The 19333-nt window shown below is 44.3% G+C and overlaps 1 protein-coding gene across 1 annotated transcript in view; it reads right to left on the reverse strand.

Moving 5' to 3' along the window:
• The window catches only part of LOC148775810 (ATP-binding cassette sub-family C member 4-like), a 148190-nt gene extending 140964 nt beyond the window's left edge, over positions 1-7226 (reverse strand). The window contains exons 1-3 of the mRNA XM_088842649.1: positions 7114-7226; positions 6454-6574; positions 3141-3365 (exon numbers count right to left, since the gene is read on the reverse strand). Coding sequence (XP_088698775.1) covers positions 3141-3365; positions 6454-6574; positions 7114-7169 — 402 coding nt within the window. The 5' untranslated portion in view covers positions 7170-7226. The remainder of the gene's footprint in view (positions 1-3140; positions 3366-6453; positions 6575-7113) is intronic.
• Positions 7227-19333: the final 12107 nt, after the last annotated feature.

Raw genomic sequence — 19333 nt, forward strand, 5'->3', positions numbered from 1 at the left:
AAAACACAACCCATGTGGCTCAATCCCTTTATTTAGTAAGAAAAATGCCCTAGGGATCTGAGGAAGCTGAAAAGACACCAGGAGCTGCTTCAACAGACCACCCACTGGAGCCACTGATCCAAACAAAATGTCAAACTTAATAAGAAACTTTCCTTTACTCCTCAAGTTAAAGAAGAAAACAATGATCAAGTGAGAATGTAAAATGATACAACCACAATGGGGAGAACATGGAAGTTCCTCAAAAATTAAACATGACATGAGCATACAATACAGCAATCACACTACTAAGGATATACTCAAGAAAACTAAAAACACAAACTTGGACAGACAATCCGTACACTCATACTCACAGCAGCAATGCTCACAGTAGCTAAAAGGTGGAAACAACTGTCCATTGACAGATGAGCAAACACACAGAATGTTGTATAGATCCATAATGGAATATTATTGAGCCTTAAAAAGGAATTAAATTCTGACCTGCCATAACATGGATGAACCTTGAAGACACTGTGCTACAGAACATAAGCCAACACAAAATGACAAACACTGTATGATTCCACTTACATGAAGTACTAAAGAAGTAGAATGGTGCTGGGTGTGGGGAGAGGGGCTGGGGAGTTAGTGTTTAATGGATGCAGAGGTTCAGTTTGGGAAAAAGAAAAAGTTCCAGAGGTGAATAATGGTGATGGCTACACAACAATGTGAGTGTACCTAATGTCACTAAATGCTGTACTTAAATGTAGTGAAAATAGCAAACTTTACGCTGGGTGTATTTTACCACCACCACAACAAAAAAACAATGATCAAAAGCCAAAGGTAATTTTACCAAGGCTATGGAAATGTATTAATCAATAAATGGCAAGTCATTTTTATATGCGATACCTCCTTCACAATCATTCAAAATTCAGCTGCAAAAAGCACGAAATGCTGAATGGGCCATTTTAGGAGTGGAAGATGTGCAGCCTTAGAGACTTCCTGGAGACCTGCCCCAGCCTGGAATCCATGGTCAGAACAAACTATGGCTACAGGCTTAGCAGCCACTTCATTGCTAATGCCCAATCTGATTCCTCCCCAGGACCAGGGATCAGGAGGTGGGGCCTGAGCATGAACCACAGAAGTTCAGAGGGGCCTTTCAGAGCTGCTCGGCAGCACCAGCTGAGCCCTAAAGAATCAGCCTGCCTGTAACCTGAAAAGAAGTGTCTTGTTTCTGCACCCCAGCAGCACTCTAGATGCAAGGCTGTGCATGAGGAAATTTGTCTTTTCCAGGTTTCTGGAATTTCAAGTTATGTCTGTGTTATAATCCCCGTAATTCCCGACTTCATATAGGGCCAACATTTAGGTAAAAGCAAGGCAGTAAATGAACTTCTTGGGAGATATTTACATTCACATAAGCCAGTGTGCCAGGTCAGATCACTTTTCCCAAAGGCAAGATTCCAAAGTGTGGTGGGAAGAGGAAGAAACACAGGTAGACAATGGCTCACCTGTGCAGCAAAGAGTGAGCTTTGACTAAACCATCACCTCACACCTAACTTAAGGTTTCACAACACAGTTCAGGTAAAATTTCGCAACTATTATGAGAGTTAAGTATGATCTGGAAAGACAGACATTTAGCCAATTTGTGGGGAAATCTGAGTATACATCTCCTAAATGGTTAAAGATGAAACAGAATAACAAAGATGATGATAAATGACAGAGAAGACCTCTGACTGCAGTATGCGGGCACAGCTGCAATTTCCACATCACCCAGAAGGAAAGCAGCTCAGATGCTGTTGTCAGACAAGACAGTGAGATGCCAGGTCCCCAGTTTCACACAATCTTGAAAAGTACAAGACTCTGCTGAAGGAAAGATGAGGAGAAGACATCTCACTTTCTGCTGAAAAAAGTATTCTGAAGAAGCAGAAGTTCTAGATAAGCAGCAACCAGGTAAAAGAAGCAATATGTTCAATTTAAGCTGTTTGGTTTTATCTTTCAATGAGGACTTTATTTATTAATAAAAATTGAGTATGTTCAAGGTTACAACATGATACCTTGGTATAAATACACACTGGGAAATAATTACTGTAGTAAAACCACTTACAGTATCCACTACCTAATATAGTTATCCTATTTAACATGTGTGGTGAGAACATTTAAGATGTACTCTCTTTGAAAATTTCAAGGTTACAATACAGTCAAATAAAGATTTTTTTAAAACATTCTAAGGCAAAGACATATCCAGGATCAAGTTTATATAGAGCCCTTCAGCTCTTGACACTGATATATCTGTAGCAATACCTTGGTAAAGATACCTGAGAGCCTTATTCTGTTTACACTAGTTTAGACCAGGGTAAATTATGGAATAATTTCATGGCATTCCCCAATACAAAATCACTGAACACATTAAATCAGTTCTTATTAAAACTACTGCGATGCATACTAAAAATAAAAGGAAATATTGTTGTGCTTAAATGAAGCACAACAAATTCTCTCTAGAATTAATAAAACAATGTAAAATTTCAAGTTTCATCTCAAATATCCCATTTTCTTTCATACCTTTAACAAAAATTATCTATAAAATATAAGGAGTGAGTCTATATTTAGCATGAATTCTCTTTATATTTTTCTCTAGCAAACATAATTATATTGAATATAATTAGATGGGTCTTTTAAAATTAGAATCATTCCCTTTATCAAATATATTCTCTGCTCTTAGATACAGTTTTATTGATCCAATCTCTGAAGTTCACTTTTAAATACAAACTTGATGTAACTGAAGGTATTAATGAACGACAACAAAAAATTTCCAGAAACGGCACTATGGGATTTGGGCATGAAGACATTGAAAATCAACTTGATACTTCTAATACTTATTCTTCAATATTAATTTAATATTTTACAGTACAAATTTAGTGGTTATTATGTGACAGCCTATGGCTAAAAGTTGTCAAGGACAGCCCACATTTGATCTCAAAAGAAAACTTTTCATTATTTATTGGTAAAGTTTGCTTCAACAACAATAAACTTGGCTTGATGCAAAAGTAAGCTTCTCTAGGAAGGTGTAAACGACCCCAGTTACAAAATGTGTAACTTACAGAGAACTTTCCCCAAATGTTCCTGATCCCTCAAGAGAGGTACACACCATGGTTCCGAGCGACACTCACCTTGCGGTAGATCATATGGCACACGGCTACTCTCAGCCTCATCCCCACGCGCTGAATGTGGTAGAAGCACAGGTGGTGCAGAACGGCCCACACGAGCACGCAGGCGCTCAGCCCCGCCGCGTAGCCGTAGGCTTCGTGCAAAGCGGCAGAATCAGTGGGATCGTAGTTTTCAACATAACTAACCATTTTCCCTAAAAATATGGGTTGAACTACTCTGGTGCCTTCCTAAAAGAAAAGAAAAAAGTCTTAATTAGAAATGTCAGTTTTTCTTTACACAAGATTTACTTTTATCATTAGCATGTTTAAAATACATTTTGACAAAATGCTGCATTCGTGACTAATTTAAAAGAAAACTATGCAGATCTATTATTTCCTATAAGACAAGTAGGCAACAGTTTTAACCTGAAGGCAAAATTTTCCATTCAAACATAGTAAAGCCTTAGTACATTGTGCTTAGCACACCATGGATGCTCAATAAGTGGCTAAGACTCCACACTCCCAATGTAGGGGGCCTGGGTTCAATCCCTGGTCATGGAACTAGATCCCACATGCCTCAGCTAACACCTGGCACAGCTGAATAAATAAATTAGTAAACTATTTTTTAAAAATCAATAAATATCACAAACAGGCTCAAAACCAACTGAGCCTTAAGAGGAATAAGGAAAAAGGTGGCAGAAGAAGAGGAAGAAATCTGCTTCCACAGGAACCAGCCTGCTGGCAGCCTGCCGCTGTCCCCCGTCCTCTCAATGTCCCAGCCCAATAGAAAGTCAATGTGGTTCACATATGGGAGACACGGTTTCATCACCTTCTTCATGAATCCTTATGAACTGGGACACTGGCACAAACACATCCACTCTTTTCTACCCCAAACGCCACACGTAGATCCAGGGAATGGAAACCAGCTTTGGCTGGAGTACCACAAAGAAACCAGGTTTGGCAGCTCTGCAGGCTCTCAGCTCCTGGGAGCACCTCAGTATGTCTCTACACTCTAGAAGTCGGAATGTTCCTTGGAGTAAAAAACATGGTGGAGGCCACGCTACAAAATCATGTCTTCTATAGTTCCTGATCCACCACCCACTGAAGTTGGTGGTTTGGAAGAAATGTTACCAATCATCTCTTCCCCAAGACCTAAACCAGCTGACCCAGGGTGCACTGAGCCGTCCACCCTGAGTAAGACTTAGGGAAAGTTTCTTTCCCAAAGAAAAAGGCAAAGAAATGGCAACACCCACCCACCCTGACAAACAGCCACTCCACCCATAACCTACTTTCTCCCTCTAGTCACCCCTTGAAGGTCCCCTTCTTCCATGGTCCCCTCCACCATCAAGGAAAATCACTCAACAAATCCAAGTTACCAAAACTAAACACCCAGCACCACAGGAGGGAGGATTCCCTCTCAGGAAGAACCGCAGACCCTGCGGCCTCTCCCTCCATGTCTACTTCTCCCATGAGCTGCCATAGCCAAGACCCAGGACTCATATTAGAATGGGATCCAACCAAGGCTTAGCGACCCCACTCAAGGGGCTAACAGCCCAGGACAGCAAGAAAAATCAGCAGCTCAGTTCAAACCCAGACACATGGGCTATGCTTTGAACCCACCTGACTTTAAGGCTCTTTAGCATCCAGTACCAAAGAGAAACTAGAGAGCCAGGGACAGCAGGGAAAGACCTGCTCCCTATATGATCCAACATTAAACCCGGATTCCACTCATCCAACCAGGCACCTGGCAGGAGTCACAGGCATACACCGAGGCCCCAGGGTTTCCTGATGAGCAAACTTCATTAGAGCTCTGCTGTGTGAGGTCAGGAAACCCTGCACAAACAGGCCACACCAGCTTGCCACCTGCTTATTTCAAACAGACTTACTGTGACTGTGTAAATACCATCCCTGGGACAGTTGCACACGGGACAAAGAAGGGCTGGGCCACCTGAAGGGCTCCTGCTCCCTCTCCCACCCCTGCCCTTCACAAGGCACCACAGTACCTAGGAGGTCAGTGCCCTCTCAAAGGTGGCACTCTGCCCCACACACCTGTCCCACCCTCTGGCACAATGGCCAGTCCTCTTCTGACATCAGTGAGAACTCCATCCCCCAGGACCATCCAGTCACCTGTGAGCTGACAGATTCTCTGTCTCTCCAGTTGTGTGGGGTGGACTTCACCTACCCAGCTGCCCACTGCCCGCAGTGCCCTTCAGTACAGCACAGGCTTTAAGCAAGAGCTGCACCACCCACCTGTAAACCACATGGCCCACCCACCTCACCCCAACACGATGGACTGAGGACAACTCACCACCTTCTCCACCTAAAACACCCCTCTCTCAGCAGCTGCATCTTCCATCCCTCCTGCTCTCACACACTCACAAGCTGCCTGTGTCCCTAAGGCAGCACTAAGGGGCCACGGCGAGCACGAGCCACCCAGGGGGGTCTGCAGCAGACCCCCAGCAGGCTCAGCCAGAACAGAGCGCTGACGGCGCTGCGTCCCCAGGTGGACTGTCCTCTGGGCGGTCTTGACCCAGGATCTTCAGGGTCACAGGGGTCACTGACCTCACAGCTTTCTGCCTCTGGTTTGCCTGCACATTCCCTGCTACACTCTCTGCCAATGCCAGACTATCAGAACTCCCCCTTCAACCAGGAATCCACCCCCACAACCAGGGAAAGAAAGCAGCATGGAGGGTGCACAGAATTCATGGTGAAGCTGGAGCTCCTCCCCACTGGGGCTTTGGCTCACAGTGCCAGCCCACGGGAAAGGGGGCAGCCTGGGGAAAGGTGCGCTCTTAGGAGTTCTGGGCGGCTACAGTCCAGATGCAGGGCCCTGGGTTCTGTTCCCCTGGAAGAGGTGCGGCAATGGTAACTTCTTAGAAAAGCACTTATCAGATGTGACCTGGTCAAGGTAACAATTTTTACCTTGTTAAACTATAACAAAAGCACCATAAAATGCACGTTATTCTGGGCTCGGGTCCAAATTACCTTCCTCTAAATCACAGGGCACATATTGCCTGAGGCTGCTGGAATCTTCTTTTGGTCAAAGATCAGTCAGTGTTTATACTGAGCATCAGGAACTTTCTACCATAATATAAAATGTCTTTTATTTCAAGACCATCCTTCCACAACACTCTTCAATCGGTTAAAAGAAAAATAGTAACCCCTGGAGTCCAGTCCTTGCCATTCTAAAGATAAATACAACCTCTGAGCTCTGTCATGTTTCCGTGAGGCTTTATCCGCAGACCTTAGACTACTGGACTCTCTCACACCCATCCCATCCACCTCAGTACTGAAATACATACACCAAAAGGCAACGCACAGTATAAAAATCATTTACCTCAAGAAATGTAAACATTCCCCAAATTAAATACGATTTCCAGTAACACTGTACGATTGCTTTCATTAAGGAAGGCTCCTGTTTGTCTTTCCGGGCTCTCTTAACTTCCTGATCCCAGTACCTGCGATGAGAAACAGAGCACAGTGAAGAACAGCGTGTCCACCAAAGGGAAAATGGGGAGGGGCGGAGTGGGAGATGAGCCTTCACTACAGGGTGCTCTGTTGGGCCCCATAGATGCTGGCTCACTGCTCACAGGGCTCCTGAAAGATGGGTGATGCAGACTCTGAAGCACCAGAGGAACAGGCCTTGAGGGAAAATTTCCAGATTCTGGAAACAAGTTCCTGCCAAGATTTGCTGGACTCACAGGTCATGAGCAGCTCAGGAGGGTAGACACCCTCCTCCAGGGACCCCACCTCCAGGACAGAGCTCGGCCTCCAGGGCTGTGGCTGTGGGCTCCCTCCACGTCCACAGATGCACAGGGACACGGGCTCCCCCAGCCTCCAAAGTGGGCTGAGCCCGGGGTCAGCCTGAGGGAGTGCGTGTGCAGTGTCAGGGGAGGAGGCTCAGGAGAACCCAGAGAAAGGCAAAGCCTCCCCCAGACCTTTAGCCCCCCGTGGAAACTCTCACTCTTCCTCCCTTCTCCCTGCTGTCTGTGCTCACCCTTGCAGCTCTTCTCCAAGGCGCTGTGAGCGATCTTCTGGAAGCACCGAGTACATGTCATCTGGTTCTAATTTCTGTTTGTGACCAATTTTAAACAAGGGGTTTAGCCACCTGTTAAACATTAAAAGGAGAGTGACATATCTCCAAATTACACATCTCTATATCATGAAACCTACAATCATGAACATTGTTTAAAAAAAAGTCTACATTTTAAATACATATAGATACAGGGGGAAATTAGACATGTGCTTACAAACACACATACATTCTAGGTATAGCAAAGTCATACTGGCTTATACATGGTATAACTTAATTAAAGCAGCCTATTTGTGGCCTACTGAACATACATTGTACATCTGCTTTAATTATTAAGGAAAAAATATATCTAGAAATGAAAATAAAGTAACAGTGTTTCAGGAAAGCAGAATAGACCTGAAAGGCCATTATGGGTAAGACTACAGATATGTTCCTGTATTACTGAGGACTTAAATCTTCTGAACTATATCAGATTCAAGGATATCTAGGTAGTGCTAGTGGTAAAGAACCCGTCTGCTAATGCAGGAGATGTAAGGGATGCTGGTTCAATCCCTAGGTTGGGAAGATCCTCTGGAGAATGAAATGGCAACCCTCTCCAGTATTCAGTTTCAGTCCTGCTTTGAAGGAGGTCAAGATCTCCTTAGATCAGCTGTCAACACAGAGGGATTTTTACAGGGAATTATCTTATGGACACAACACCCTGAGTCTAACAGGCTCTGGACCCTAAACTCCTTACAATCCTGTAAGACTCCCCTCTGCCAGAACGCTCATGTGAGCCTCTTTCTGACCCCAACCTTCTGAAGACAAACTCAAGAGAAGTAACACCTTCCCAACTAAAATGCACAGTCGATTCTTCTTATGGTCCTCCTTGGTATTGCTCCCTGGCAGATTCATTTATTTAAAAAGTAACATTCAAACATCCAAAAGGGCTGGAATTTACTGACTCTTGGATCCGTCACTATCAGCCTCAGTCAGGGAATAAATACAGCCTTTCAGGGAACTCCACTAACAGCTGACAGCATCACCAAACTACAGTTTAATTCCTCCATGATCAGGCTTCTGTCTGGGGACATCAAGGTTGCCCCCATTGCCACCACATCCCTGCAAAGGCCTACATGTTAGTCAGATCCCTGTTTCCTGGGGGTCCAACCAACTGTTCACTCTGAGCCCTCCACCTACAGGCATGGCCGACCCTAGATAGTTACCATGCTTAACAGCTGTGGGAACAGGATCACACCAAACATGGAGGGGTCTGGCCATGCAGCCAGTACCCTGGATGGAAGGGCACCACCATGAGCCTAATTGTGACTCAAGAAAACCCAAAGACAGTGTGTGAGCCCCTGAGGGATGTTTATTCCTCGAGGCCCCTATGGCAAGGGCCACCCAAGTTGGGCCATCATCTGTCTCCAAGAAAACTACCAGGGGACACTGGACTATAGGCGGTTCACACCCAGATCAAGGTTACATTCAGAGTTTAATTACATTCACACCATCTGTGAATCAAAGGGGGCCATTCATCTAGTCAGGAGGGGAGCTGGGCTGGTAATAGCAGTTGTCACTCTTGTAGAGTCCCTGATGAACCTGGAACTAGAAACAATTTATAACAAGTCAGACACGACTGAGCGACTGAACTGAACTGAACTGAAGTATAAAAAAAAACAGTCAGTCAGAGACTGGCCTGGGTAAAAAGAGAAACCAGTTCTAACCTTAGAACGATAAAATCTTACTGGACCCTCTGGCCCACATGACACTTGACCACCACAAAGCTCTTGATTACCTGCCGGCTGATCAAGGTGGATTATGTGCCCCAGCAACCATTTCTTGTTGTTTTTATGTTAACATAAGCGGTCAGATAGAAGACAGTGCATCCCAACTGCCAGAGAAAGCCACTTGCAGACAGAGACACGTATCATATGATATCACTTATATATGGAATCTTTAAAAAACAGTACAAATGAACTTACCTACCAAACAGAAATAGAGTTACAGATTCAGAAAACGAACTTACAGTTGCCAGGGGATAAGGGAAGAAGGGACAAATTGGGACACCGGGACTGACATATACAAACTACTATATTCGTGTCTGACTCTTTGTGACCCCATGAACTGTTGCCCACTAAGCTCCTCTGTCCATGGGATTCTCCAGGCAAGAATATCAGAGTGGGTTGCCATGTCCTTCTCCAGGGGATCTTCCTAACCCTCGGATCTAAACCAGGTCTCCTGCATTGCAACTGGAGTCTCTACTGTCTGAGTCACCAGGGAAGCATATATAAAATAGATAAGTAATAAGAACCTACTGTATAGCAGAGGGAACTATACTCAATACTCTGTAATAGCTTTTATTTTTCTTTTTTAAAGAATAAATTCTTCTTAAAAAAGTGGATATATGTATAATTGACTTACTTTGCTGTACTCCTGAAACTAACATAACATTGTAAATCAACCATACTCCAATAAAAAATAATTTTTTTAATCGAGACGCCACTTGGCTAAATACTCAGAACAAAAATGGCCTGACTGAACAAATTTGTGACGGATTCCAAAGAAGCATTCCCAGATTCCCTGGGCTTCTAAAGCCATTCTTAGAACCACTACAGTTACTCTCCTTCTCTTGCTCTTTGGTCCATGATTCCTCGATTGTCTCATTGCTTCTATCTCTTGGAGAACTGAGACAATCAAGCTGCAGATGGTCTTTACCCAGGACTAGGGGAAACGGGGACTCTAGCTTGGTGACAATCAGATTCATTTTGGTTGAATCAGGAAAAACTCTGATCCTCTAACCCAACATATGACAACGCCCATGCTCAGCAGGAAGTGGTATCAAAAGACCAACCTTTGCCCCTTTACAGTCCACCAGGAACAAGGAGCAGTAAAAAGGAAAGGCTGTTGCCCCGGAATTATATCCCTGCCCCTTTCTCAAGGGAAACCAGTTGCTCCTATCTGAGTTTCTGACTCAATCATAAAAGGAAAGAGAGAAAGAAAACTGATTAGAACTAGCCAGGACCCAAATGGCAGAAGACCTAACCTCCAAGAGACAGAGAGCATCATTACACATTCACTGTAATATATTAGCATGCTAAATGACACACCCACCAGGACCACTACAGTTGACAGTGGCTATGACAACAAAGTGAAGAGCTCACACAAGGACTAAAAGGAGCGTTGTCTTCATTTCAGGCCCAAATCACACCCTATTCTTGCATAAGCCATGAATATTCCTCCCTCTCTTAACCTGATTCCCTTCCACTTACTTCAACCCTCCTATATACACAGCATCTCAGCCCAAATTGGGTTCAGAGGTTGATTTGCAAACTAACTCTCTGTTTCTCCATTCTTTGGTCATTAAGCAAAGCTTGTGCTCTACCAGTCTCGCCATCAATTTACTTATTGGTTGTGGGAATCTGAGTGGAGAAAGAACCTCCCCAGTCATGATAAGGGGTCTCAATCTGGGCTAGAATTCTGGCACAAGTCCAGGCAACCAATTCCATGACAAGCACCGCAGTTACATACACAAGAAACATAGACTCCAGAACCAGACTGCCTGGCTTGAGATCCTACTCCACCGCTTACTAGCTGTGTGATGGTAGGCAGGTTACTCAACTTCTCTGCTTCAGTGTCTCCAGGTGTGAACTAAGAGGCTCCTTCCTCCCTAGCAGGAAAACTGGAAATGAGTGCCAAACAAAATCAAAGGCTTCACCTTCCATTTCTATGCACACACATTTTCATAATCAACAAACAGCATGTGCTTTGAAAGTTTCTTGCCCTACCTGAAGTTAAGGAGACATTTGTCTATTTTGCTATTATTTATGGTAACTACTGATCGCCAAAGAATTGATGCTTTTGAACTGTGGTGCTGGAGAAGACTCTTGAGAGTCCCTTGGACTGCAAGGAGATCCAACCAGTCCATTCTAAAGGAAATCAATCCTGGGTGTTCACTGGAAGGACTGATGCTAAAGCTGAAACTGCAATACTTTGGCCACCTCATGCAACGAGTTGACTCATTGGAAAAGACTCTGATGCTGGGAAGGATTGGGGGCGGGAGGAGACGGGGACGACAGAGAATGAGATGGCTGGATGGCATCAGCGACTCGATGGACATGAGTTTGAGTGAACTCCAGGAGTTGGTGATGGACAGGAGGCCTGGTGTGCTGTGATTCATGGGGTCGCAAAGAGTCGGACACGACTGAGTGACTGAACTGAAATGAACTGAACTGAACACACATATTCTGGAGAAGGAAATGGCAATCCACTCCAGTATTCTTGCCTAAAGAATCCCGTGAATAGAGGAGCCTGGTGGGCTGCTGTCCACAGGGTTGCACAGAGTCAGACATGACTGAAGTGACTTAGCATGCATGCATGCATTGGAGAAGGAATTGGCAACCCGCTCCTGTATTCTTGCCTGGAGAATTCCAGGGACAGAGGAGCCTGGTGGGCTGCCATCTATGGGGTTGCACAGAGTCAGACATGACTGAAGCAACTAAGCCACAGCAGCAAGCACACGCATATTCCTTCTTCTAGGACCCTCTTTCCTTAAGGGCCACCAGATAGCCAAGAGATGTAGCCACATACACTGAAAACACCACCAACAAAACAAGCATAGGAGCTGCCATCCCCCTGGGGATCCCCTAGGCTGTCCCATAAAGAAGTATCAGAATTTGTGGGAAAGATGAATGGGTTAGGGTCGAGAAATAAAAGATCTAGTAATCACCCAAGTGTGATTAAAGTCCAAAGGTTCAGGCCTGCCTTTCTGCAGTCTCAGCTATCAGATGAAGACTTCATTTAAGAACTTCAGCACTCTGCAGTGTTTTTCATCTGTGTTTCCTCCCAGTTCAGGGATCCTTCAGTGGTTTCAGGACCATACGACTCCTGGGCAGGACCACCTACATCAAGACCATGCACTGCTTCTCCGAGCTAGAGATCTGGATAAGACCCCACAGGTTTCAGGGACCCCATCCCCAGGGTTTGATCCTCGAAGGTGGCAGTGGAGATATTTGCAGTAGGGATTGGGGCTGTGGTCAAACAGACACTCTGCTCCTGGCTGTGTGTCCCAGGAAAAAGCAAAAGGTGTTCCAGAATGGTGTTCCCATTCATTTCATAAAAAACAATTGTGTACACACATGAAATTGGCCACAACAAGGTATCAGGACAAACAGTCAACCACACAGGGAGAGAGGCAGGGAGAGAAAGAGAGACATGGTCATAGACGGGGGATAGAGGGAGCCCAGGGCAGCTGGAACTCAGATGTTCACCTAAGGAACATGGGGAAAGGTGGGGACATTATTGGAAGATGGCAAAGGTGCAGGGCACTGATTAGATAAAGTTTTCATAAGCTGCTTGCCTGGGGGTCCCGCACGCACCCTCTCCTTGTCCCTTGGGCCCCAACAGAAGCCAGCAGTGTCAGGCATGTGCCCACAGGGATTGTCACAGCTTAGATGGGACGCTCACCAGACAAACAGGCGTGAGCAGAAGTTCGCCTTCTGCAGCGGGTTGGTCTTCACCTCCGGGGACACGGGCAGCATCTTGCTGGCCAAGGTAGACACAGACCGGGGTCGCCCTGCTCAGAGGCGGTGGGGCTCCTGCTGCTCCTGGAGGCGCTGGCGGGGATGCTGGAGACCGGCCGCCCCGCAGGTCCACTGGGCCGGATCCTGAGAACACCCGCTTCTGAGAGTGGAGGCCCTTTGTGCGCCAGGTCCCACCTCCGAGGACTGAGAAGCCTCCAGGGTCCCCCTTTGAGGCACCCACTCTGTGCAGCTGCTGCCACAGGCATAAGATGGATGCAGCGTGCCACGTGTGGGGCTGCAGGACCAAGGGACACCCAGGTAGATGCTTCTAGAAGCCCCACGCAGGTGGGAGGCAAAGCTACCAGCTCTTTGATAAAGGCAGACAGGCAGGCTGCCTGTGGGGCACAACCAGCCCAGCTCCCTGGAACACACCTGTCTGCAAACTCTGTGGAAGTTCCTGCTCTGAGTCCAGGCACTCACCCAGAAGGTGGAGCCAGGAGGCTCAGGCCCCGCCCATCTCTGCTGCTCAGAGGCTCCCCCTGGGCTGCAGAGGAAACTGGCAGAAAGCTGGCAGAAGGAGACACAGCAGCCTCCCCTCTGGGCATGCTGCCCCCGTCAGGACCAAACAAGGGCGCTGTGGGAAGGTCTCCAACTGGAATGGAGCAGGACCCTGAGGGACCTTCCTGGGATAGACTGTACTCCAACCACCTGCCCTCTGCCTGTCTCTTGTTTGTAGAAAAGCTTCAGTCTCCCAGGCCTCCTCTGAGTCACAAAAGGCTGGCTCAGGAATGATTGGAAGAATGTGAAGATGTAATATTAGAAAAACTCCACCAATAGATTAGCCATACAGCAGTCACAAAATCTTTATAACAGGGTCTGGTGCACATTCCTGAGTTGTTTTGCAGATGCTAAAAAGTCTACCAGGTGGAAGAAGTTAACTGCATGATGACCAGGATAAACTCGAACCTAAGGATTTATGATGATAACCTCTGTTACATTACCCTGCTCCTCAACATCAATCGGAATAGTGCATGAGCTAATCAAGTACCCTGGACTCTCTCCCTCACCTTGCCTTTAAAAACTCTCCCCTGAAATCCACTGGGGAGTTCCAGCCTTCTGAGCATGAACATCCTGTACTCCTTGCTTGACCCTTGCAATGAACCTTTCTCTGCTCAGAACTCCAACTCTTCAGTTTGTTTCACCTCAATGTACAATGGGCACAAGACCTTGGTTTGGCCAATACAAACCAGGCATCAAAATTTGACAATGGCCAACAACAGGGTTTAGCATATATCATGGTTATAGAGCTGCAAGATTTAGAGAAATATGACAGATTAGAAAACTTCAAATGATTTCAAAAGATGAATTCATGCTGTCATTAGAGATCTCCACAACATGTGACATGTCTTACATCTCACAGGTTACATTGTGGGGGGACTCTTGTGAGCTTTTTGCTGCCCTCTTACGAGGGGAATTTGGGACAGAGAGATTGCCTTATGATTTCTTTCATCATGAGCTCAGCTCAATAAAGCTGGAGGAGAAATCAATTTTAAAGAAATCCTTAATGTATTCAAACATTTTTTATAACTCAAACATGTAACAGTGACATATGTCATAGAACACAGGTTGTGTGCATTTGTGGGGAGCTTACTTCACTTTCAACTCAAACAATGCCCTATTCAAGGAAGTGTTATCTGTTTCACAGATAAGAAAAATGAGGCTCAAACACAGCACTTCTCCAAGGTCTTCGAATCAGTAAGTGATTAATCTTGATTTGGATTCAAATCCAAGTCCAGTATGATTGTCCCACTGGTGGGTGGTCAGTGTGTGAAAAGTGCCAAGAGTATGCCATCTGAAAGAATCAATGACTCCAGGACTGAGAACAAAATCTTGGATCCTCACTCATAAGTGATAAATTATTTCTGTGGCTGCCTTATCAGCTCAGCAGCTTTTCTTCCCTTTCGTTCTAAATGAAAAAAGACCAAAGGTTTTAACAAGATCACATCATTATTCTTTGATAATTTCCCATGCACCTTGGCTAAAATGGTATTATTAATAATGACTTTTAGCTTCAGTTATGCAAGATGAATATGTCCTGCAGAAATAGTGTACAGCAATGTGGCTACAGTTGACAGTACAGTACTGTGTCCTTTCATTTGCTGAGAGAGTAGAGCTTGGGGGTTCTCAACATAAAAGAGAAAAAAAACATCTAAATGATTAAGATGTGAAGTGATAGATACATTAATTGGCTTGGTATGATGAGCATTTCAGTGTATATGTATGTCAAGTCATCAAGTTGTACATCTAAATATATACAATTTTTTATTGTCAATTAAACTTCAATAAAGCTGGAGGATAAATCAATTTTAAAGAAATCCTTAATGTATTCAAACATTTTTTATAACTCAAACATGTAACAATGGCAATGTGTTGATTATTTTCTATTGATGGGCATGATGGTGGTTTATTATACTATTTTCTTAATTATTTTCTTAATTTTCATACATGCTTGAAATTTTCTGTTGCAAAAGGAAGACAGTTGAAAATTGTCAGTTTTCAATTACCCATCTTTCTGGTGTTAACTTTTTCTCAGTTAATGCAATCTACAATCTAAATAATCGCTCCTCACCTAATTTCCAGTTGTCTTTGAAATTCTCTACATTTTCCATCCCTATAAATGTTCAGCTACTAGCTCTACTTCAAAGATGAAGAAATTGCTTGTTGAAGTTGGGAGTCTGGTGACTTCCCTTGTCACTATTCCAAAGACTGTTCTCTCCAGTTCCAACTATCTCAGGACCATCGTTATCGTCTCCAAACTGTCAAATACACTCAGTCCCTTCAGCTTCTGATGTATTTTTTAAAACTAAGATTTTTTTGAAACTTTTTAGCATTCTTTTCTGAACATAAAGTAATACGATGTTTAGAAGAAATATAGAAATCCAGTGTTAAATTGTTCAGAGAAGAGTGGCTCTAGAGCCAAGGGATCAGATATTTCACTCATCCTACTTACTGTGAGCCTCAGAATTTGTGAAAGCATTTTCTAAAACCTAAAACAACATACAAATAAAACTTCGTTTTGAACAGATGTTCAGTGAATGCCTTTCAGGTGCAGGACCACTAGGCCAGACCAGAGCTTACAAATGGGGGAGATGTCAGAAGACCTCTATCTGCACTTGTTTACTGACTTGAAATGGTTTAATACGACAACTGAAGGAGCAATAACAAGTGATGGAGTGGATGCAGAGAAACCGCAATCCTTATGTACTGCTGGTGGGAAAGTAAAACGGTACAACCACAAAGTTACCACGTAACCCAGCAATTCTCATAGCTATCTATCCAAGATAAATGAAAACATATGTCCACTTGAACACTAGGTTACAAATGTTATAGCACCATCATTCATGAAAGATAAAGGTGTGAGGGGTGGGAGGAAAGAAGTGTACACCACCTTATGAATGAGTACATGAAACCTGGAATTACATGCAGCAGGATATGATTTGTCAAGATAGATACACTGCTGTATGCCACAACCAGATGAACATTGAATATATTATGCTGAGTTAATGAAGCCAGCCATTGACTCTAGTGAGGAGGACAAAACAATATCTAAGGAGAAATTTAGTCTTGTTGGAGTTGATGATTCAATTCCAAACAAACGTCAGGGATACATGGTGGAAATCTGTATCTGTACAAACTATAAATTATTATATGGTCTACAGCAGGGGTCCTTAACCACTGGTCTGTGGCCTGTTAGGGACCAGGTCACATAGCAGGAGGTGAGCGGTTGGCAAGGAACAGAAGCTTGATCAGTATTTACAGCCACTCCACTCAGCACTCACATTACCACCCGAGCTCCGCCTCCTGTCAGACCAACAGCAGCATTAGATTCTCAGAGAGGCACAAACCTTATTGTGAACCGCCCACATGAGGGATCTAGGTTTCACACTCCTTATGAGAATCCAATGCCTGATGATCTGAGGTGGAGCTGAAGGGATGATGCCAGCACTGGGGAGCATCTGCAAACACAGATTATCATGAGCAGAGAGGTTGACGGCACAGACACCATAATAAGGCATTTGCTTGCAGACTCATCAAAACCCTTTCAGTGAGTGGCAAGTGACAAGCTGCATCTGCTGGCAGGCTGTACAGTAGCACGAGTTGTACTTCAACTGGACAGCCGCATCTCGTGATAGGCTTTAAGTCAAAATCCGTCACTACTTTTAGTGCGCACAAGGCCTGCCCATTATTTTATTTACCACTTCCATCAGTGGCTCTTTCCTGCACTGCACACTTGTCTCTGTCACAGTTTGGTAAGCCCACAGCTAACTTTACCAAAATGAGTGAAAAACAAACATAGCTGGAGAGTTTCTTTGATGAGGAGGAGAGACCCAAGGATGAGACAGCGAAAGACTCTAAGATCGCCAACAAAAAGGAAACTTCATTTAAGATAAAGTATCAAGAGTTCTACTTCAATTGTGGGTTCACTGCAATACATATATGCGGCAACTAGTTATCCAACAAGTAAATTGGTGGCATTCCGTGCCAAAATGGATCTATGGAGGTGACAAGTGAACATTGAGATTTTTAACATGTTTCAAATATTAGCAGAGATTTTAGTCCCTAAGCCAGGGACTTCTTTCTCCCAGCTGGTGTGTGATCACCTATCTCAGCTTTCTAAAGAGTTTGAGCATTACATCTCAACCACAAAAGACTCTTGAACTGGGAAGGAATGGATCTGCGACCCGTCTGTGAATAAGCCAGGTGAATCGACTTTGTTCATGCTAGAAAGAGGATCATCTTCTTGAGACTGCAAATGATGATGACCTAAAAAGTATGTTTGAGACAACTTCAAATTTCTATACTTTCTAGATTAAAGTCAAGGCAGAATATACTGCCACAGGATATTCTCTGTGGCAGAGATTGCCACAAAGCACTGAAAAGCCTGCTTCCATTTTGAGCAAGCTATCTTTGTAAAGCAGGGTTTTCTGCAGTGACAGCAATCAAAGCAAGACCACAAAGCAGATTGGACATAAGAACACACTTCGGGTGTCACTCTCTCCCATCACTCCTGGATGAGACCATCTAGTTGTACAAAAACAAGCTCAGGGCTCCCTGATTCTGAAATATAGTGAGTTGTATAACTATTTCATTATATATTACAACGTAATAATAACAGAAATAAAGTGCACAATAAATAAAGTGATTGAATCATCTCAAAATCATCCCACTCTCCCTGGTCCGTGAAAACATTGTCTTACATGAAACTGGTCCCTGGTTCCAAAAAGGTTGAAAATGACTGGTCTGCAGGATCTCTGTCAAATAGTCAAAGCTTTAAGTGTTAAATCTGTAGCAGGCATAAGAGCAGTACTAAAAGGATTCCGCTGAGATAATGCTGGTCCTCAAGCATTTTCAACCAAGTCATAGAGGAAAATGAGATTCACAATTTAAACATAATCCTGTGGGTATCCATAGTTCTGAATATAGTGACAATTTCTCTATCACTCCTCCTAGTAATATATCCACCTCTGTAAACTCAGGAATGAGCACCCAGCTGAAATCTAGCCAATTATCATATGACATGTCCATGTCCAAAAGGCTTGGCCCAGAGATAACCTCATTGCTAATAGGACCAACTGGACTTCTTCCTTGAGAAAGTTGAGCAGGGTGGTGGGGGGATGGGGGGAAGGTGAGGGTGAGTTTTGTTTTTTGCTGGAGCTGGAAAGGGAAAACCTCTCTTTCCTTTCTAATGAGGGAGTTTTAAGGACATGACCCATGATTGGTGACCATGTGCCCCATTTACATGGAGAGCCTGAAAGAACAAAGCAGGCACTCAGAGAAAGTCATGCAGTCAACAACTATTTATTAAGCACCTACTATTCCAGGAGCTAGGGATATATAAGTGAACAGGACGAGTGGTATAAAGCAGAGTCTTTGTAACATCAAGTCTTTGTAACATCCTGAGTCTAACAGGATCCCTCCTTGGATGGTGTGACCTGCTGGAGCAGAAGCTGTCACTTTCCAGCTCATGTCCTCTGACTCTTCTCCAGGACAAAGGAGCTCACTGCTTATCTGCAACTCTCCACTTAGGGCCTCTTTCTAGGTATGGAAGCACACTGGGGCCATATGAAAAGCAAGCCAAAAACCTTGGATTCAACCCTCAACCAGTGATGGATGGGGAGTGGGTAGATAAATGCCCCAATGCCCTTGCCTGTGAGTTGGAATAATTCTGTCTACCAGGGTGACCCCAAGGGAAGGAGCCCAGTTGCAAAAGCAGTGACTTTCTTGCTAACACACTTTTCACCGGTTTCCTTCCCGCTTTGTCTTACTCCTCCACTCCCTACATGTGTTTTCCTCGGATCACTTCTAAAATAAACCACGTTCACTCAAATGTTTTCCCCAGAGTCTGTGACTGGAAAACCCAAACTATGAAACCGATGAGGAACATCATTCCAAGTACTGAAAACTATATTCACTCCCTCCCTGAACCCATGAAAACCCTTTTCAATATTATAAACCTTGGGTTTATAATATTAATGCAGTAGCACTATTCACATGATGATTTTGAGATCTTGAAATGCATCTGGTTGAAACTGAGGTGTGCTTTACCTGTACAATACAACACGGATTTCAAAGACAGCATAAAACTCTTTTTTGCCGCCATGATTTTTTACATTTATTACACG

The sequence above is a fragment of the Moschus berezovskii genome, chromosome 13 (genome assembly GCF_049115385.1).
Source record: "Moschus berezovskii isolate FMDL1 chromosome 13, NW_MosBer_1.0, whole genome shotgun sequence".
Classification (NCBI taxonomy): domain Eukaryota; kingdom Metazoa; phylum Chordata; class Mammalia; order Artiodactyla; family Moschidae; genus Moschus; species Moschus berezovskii.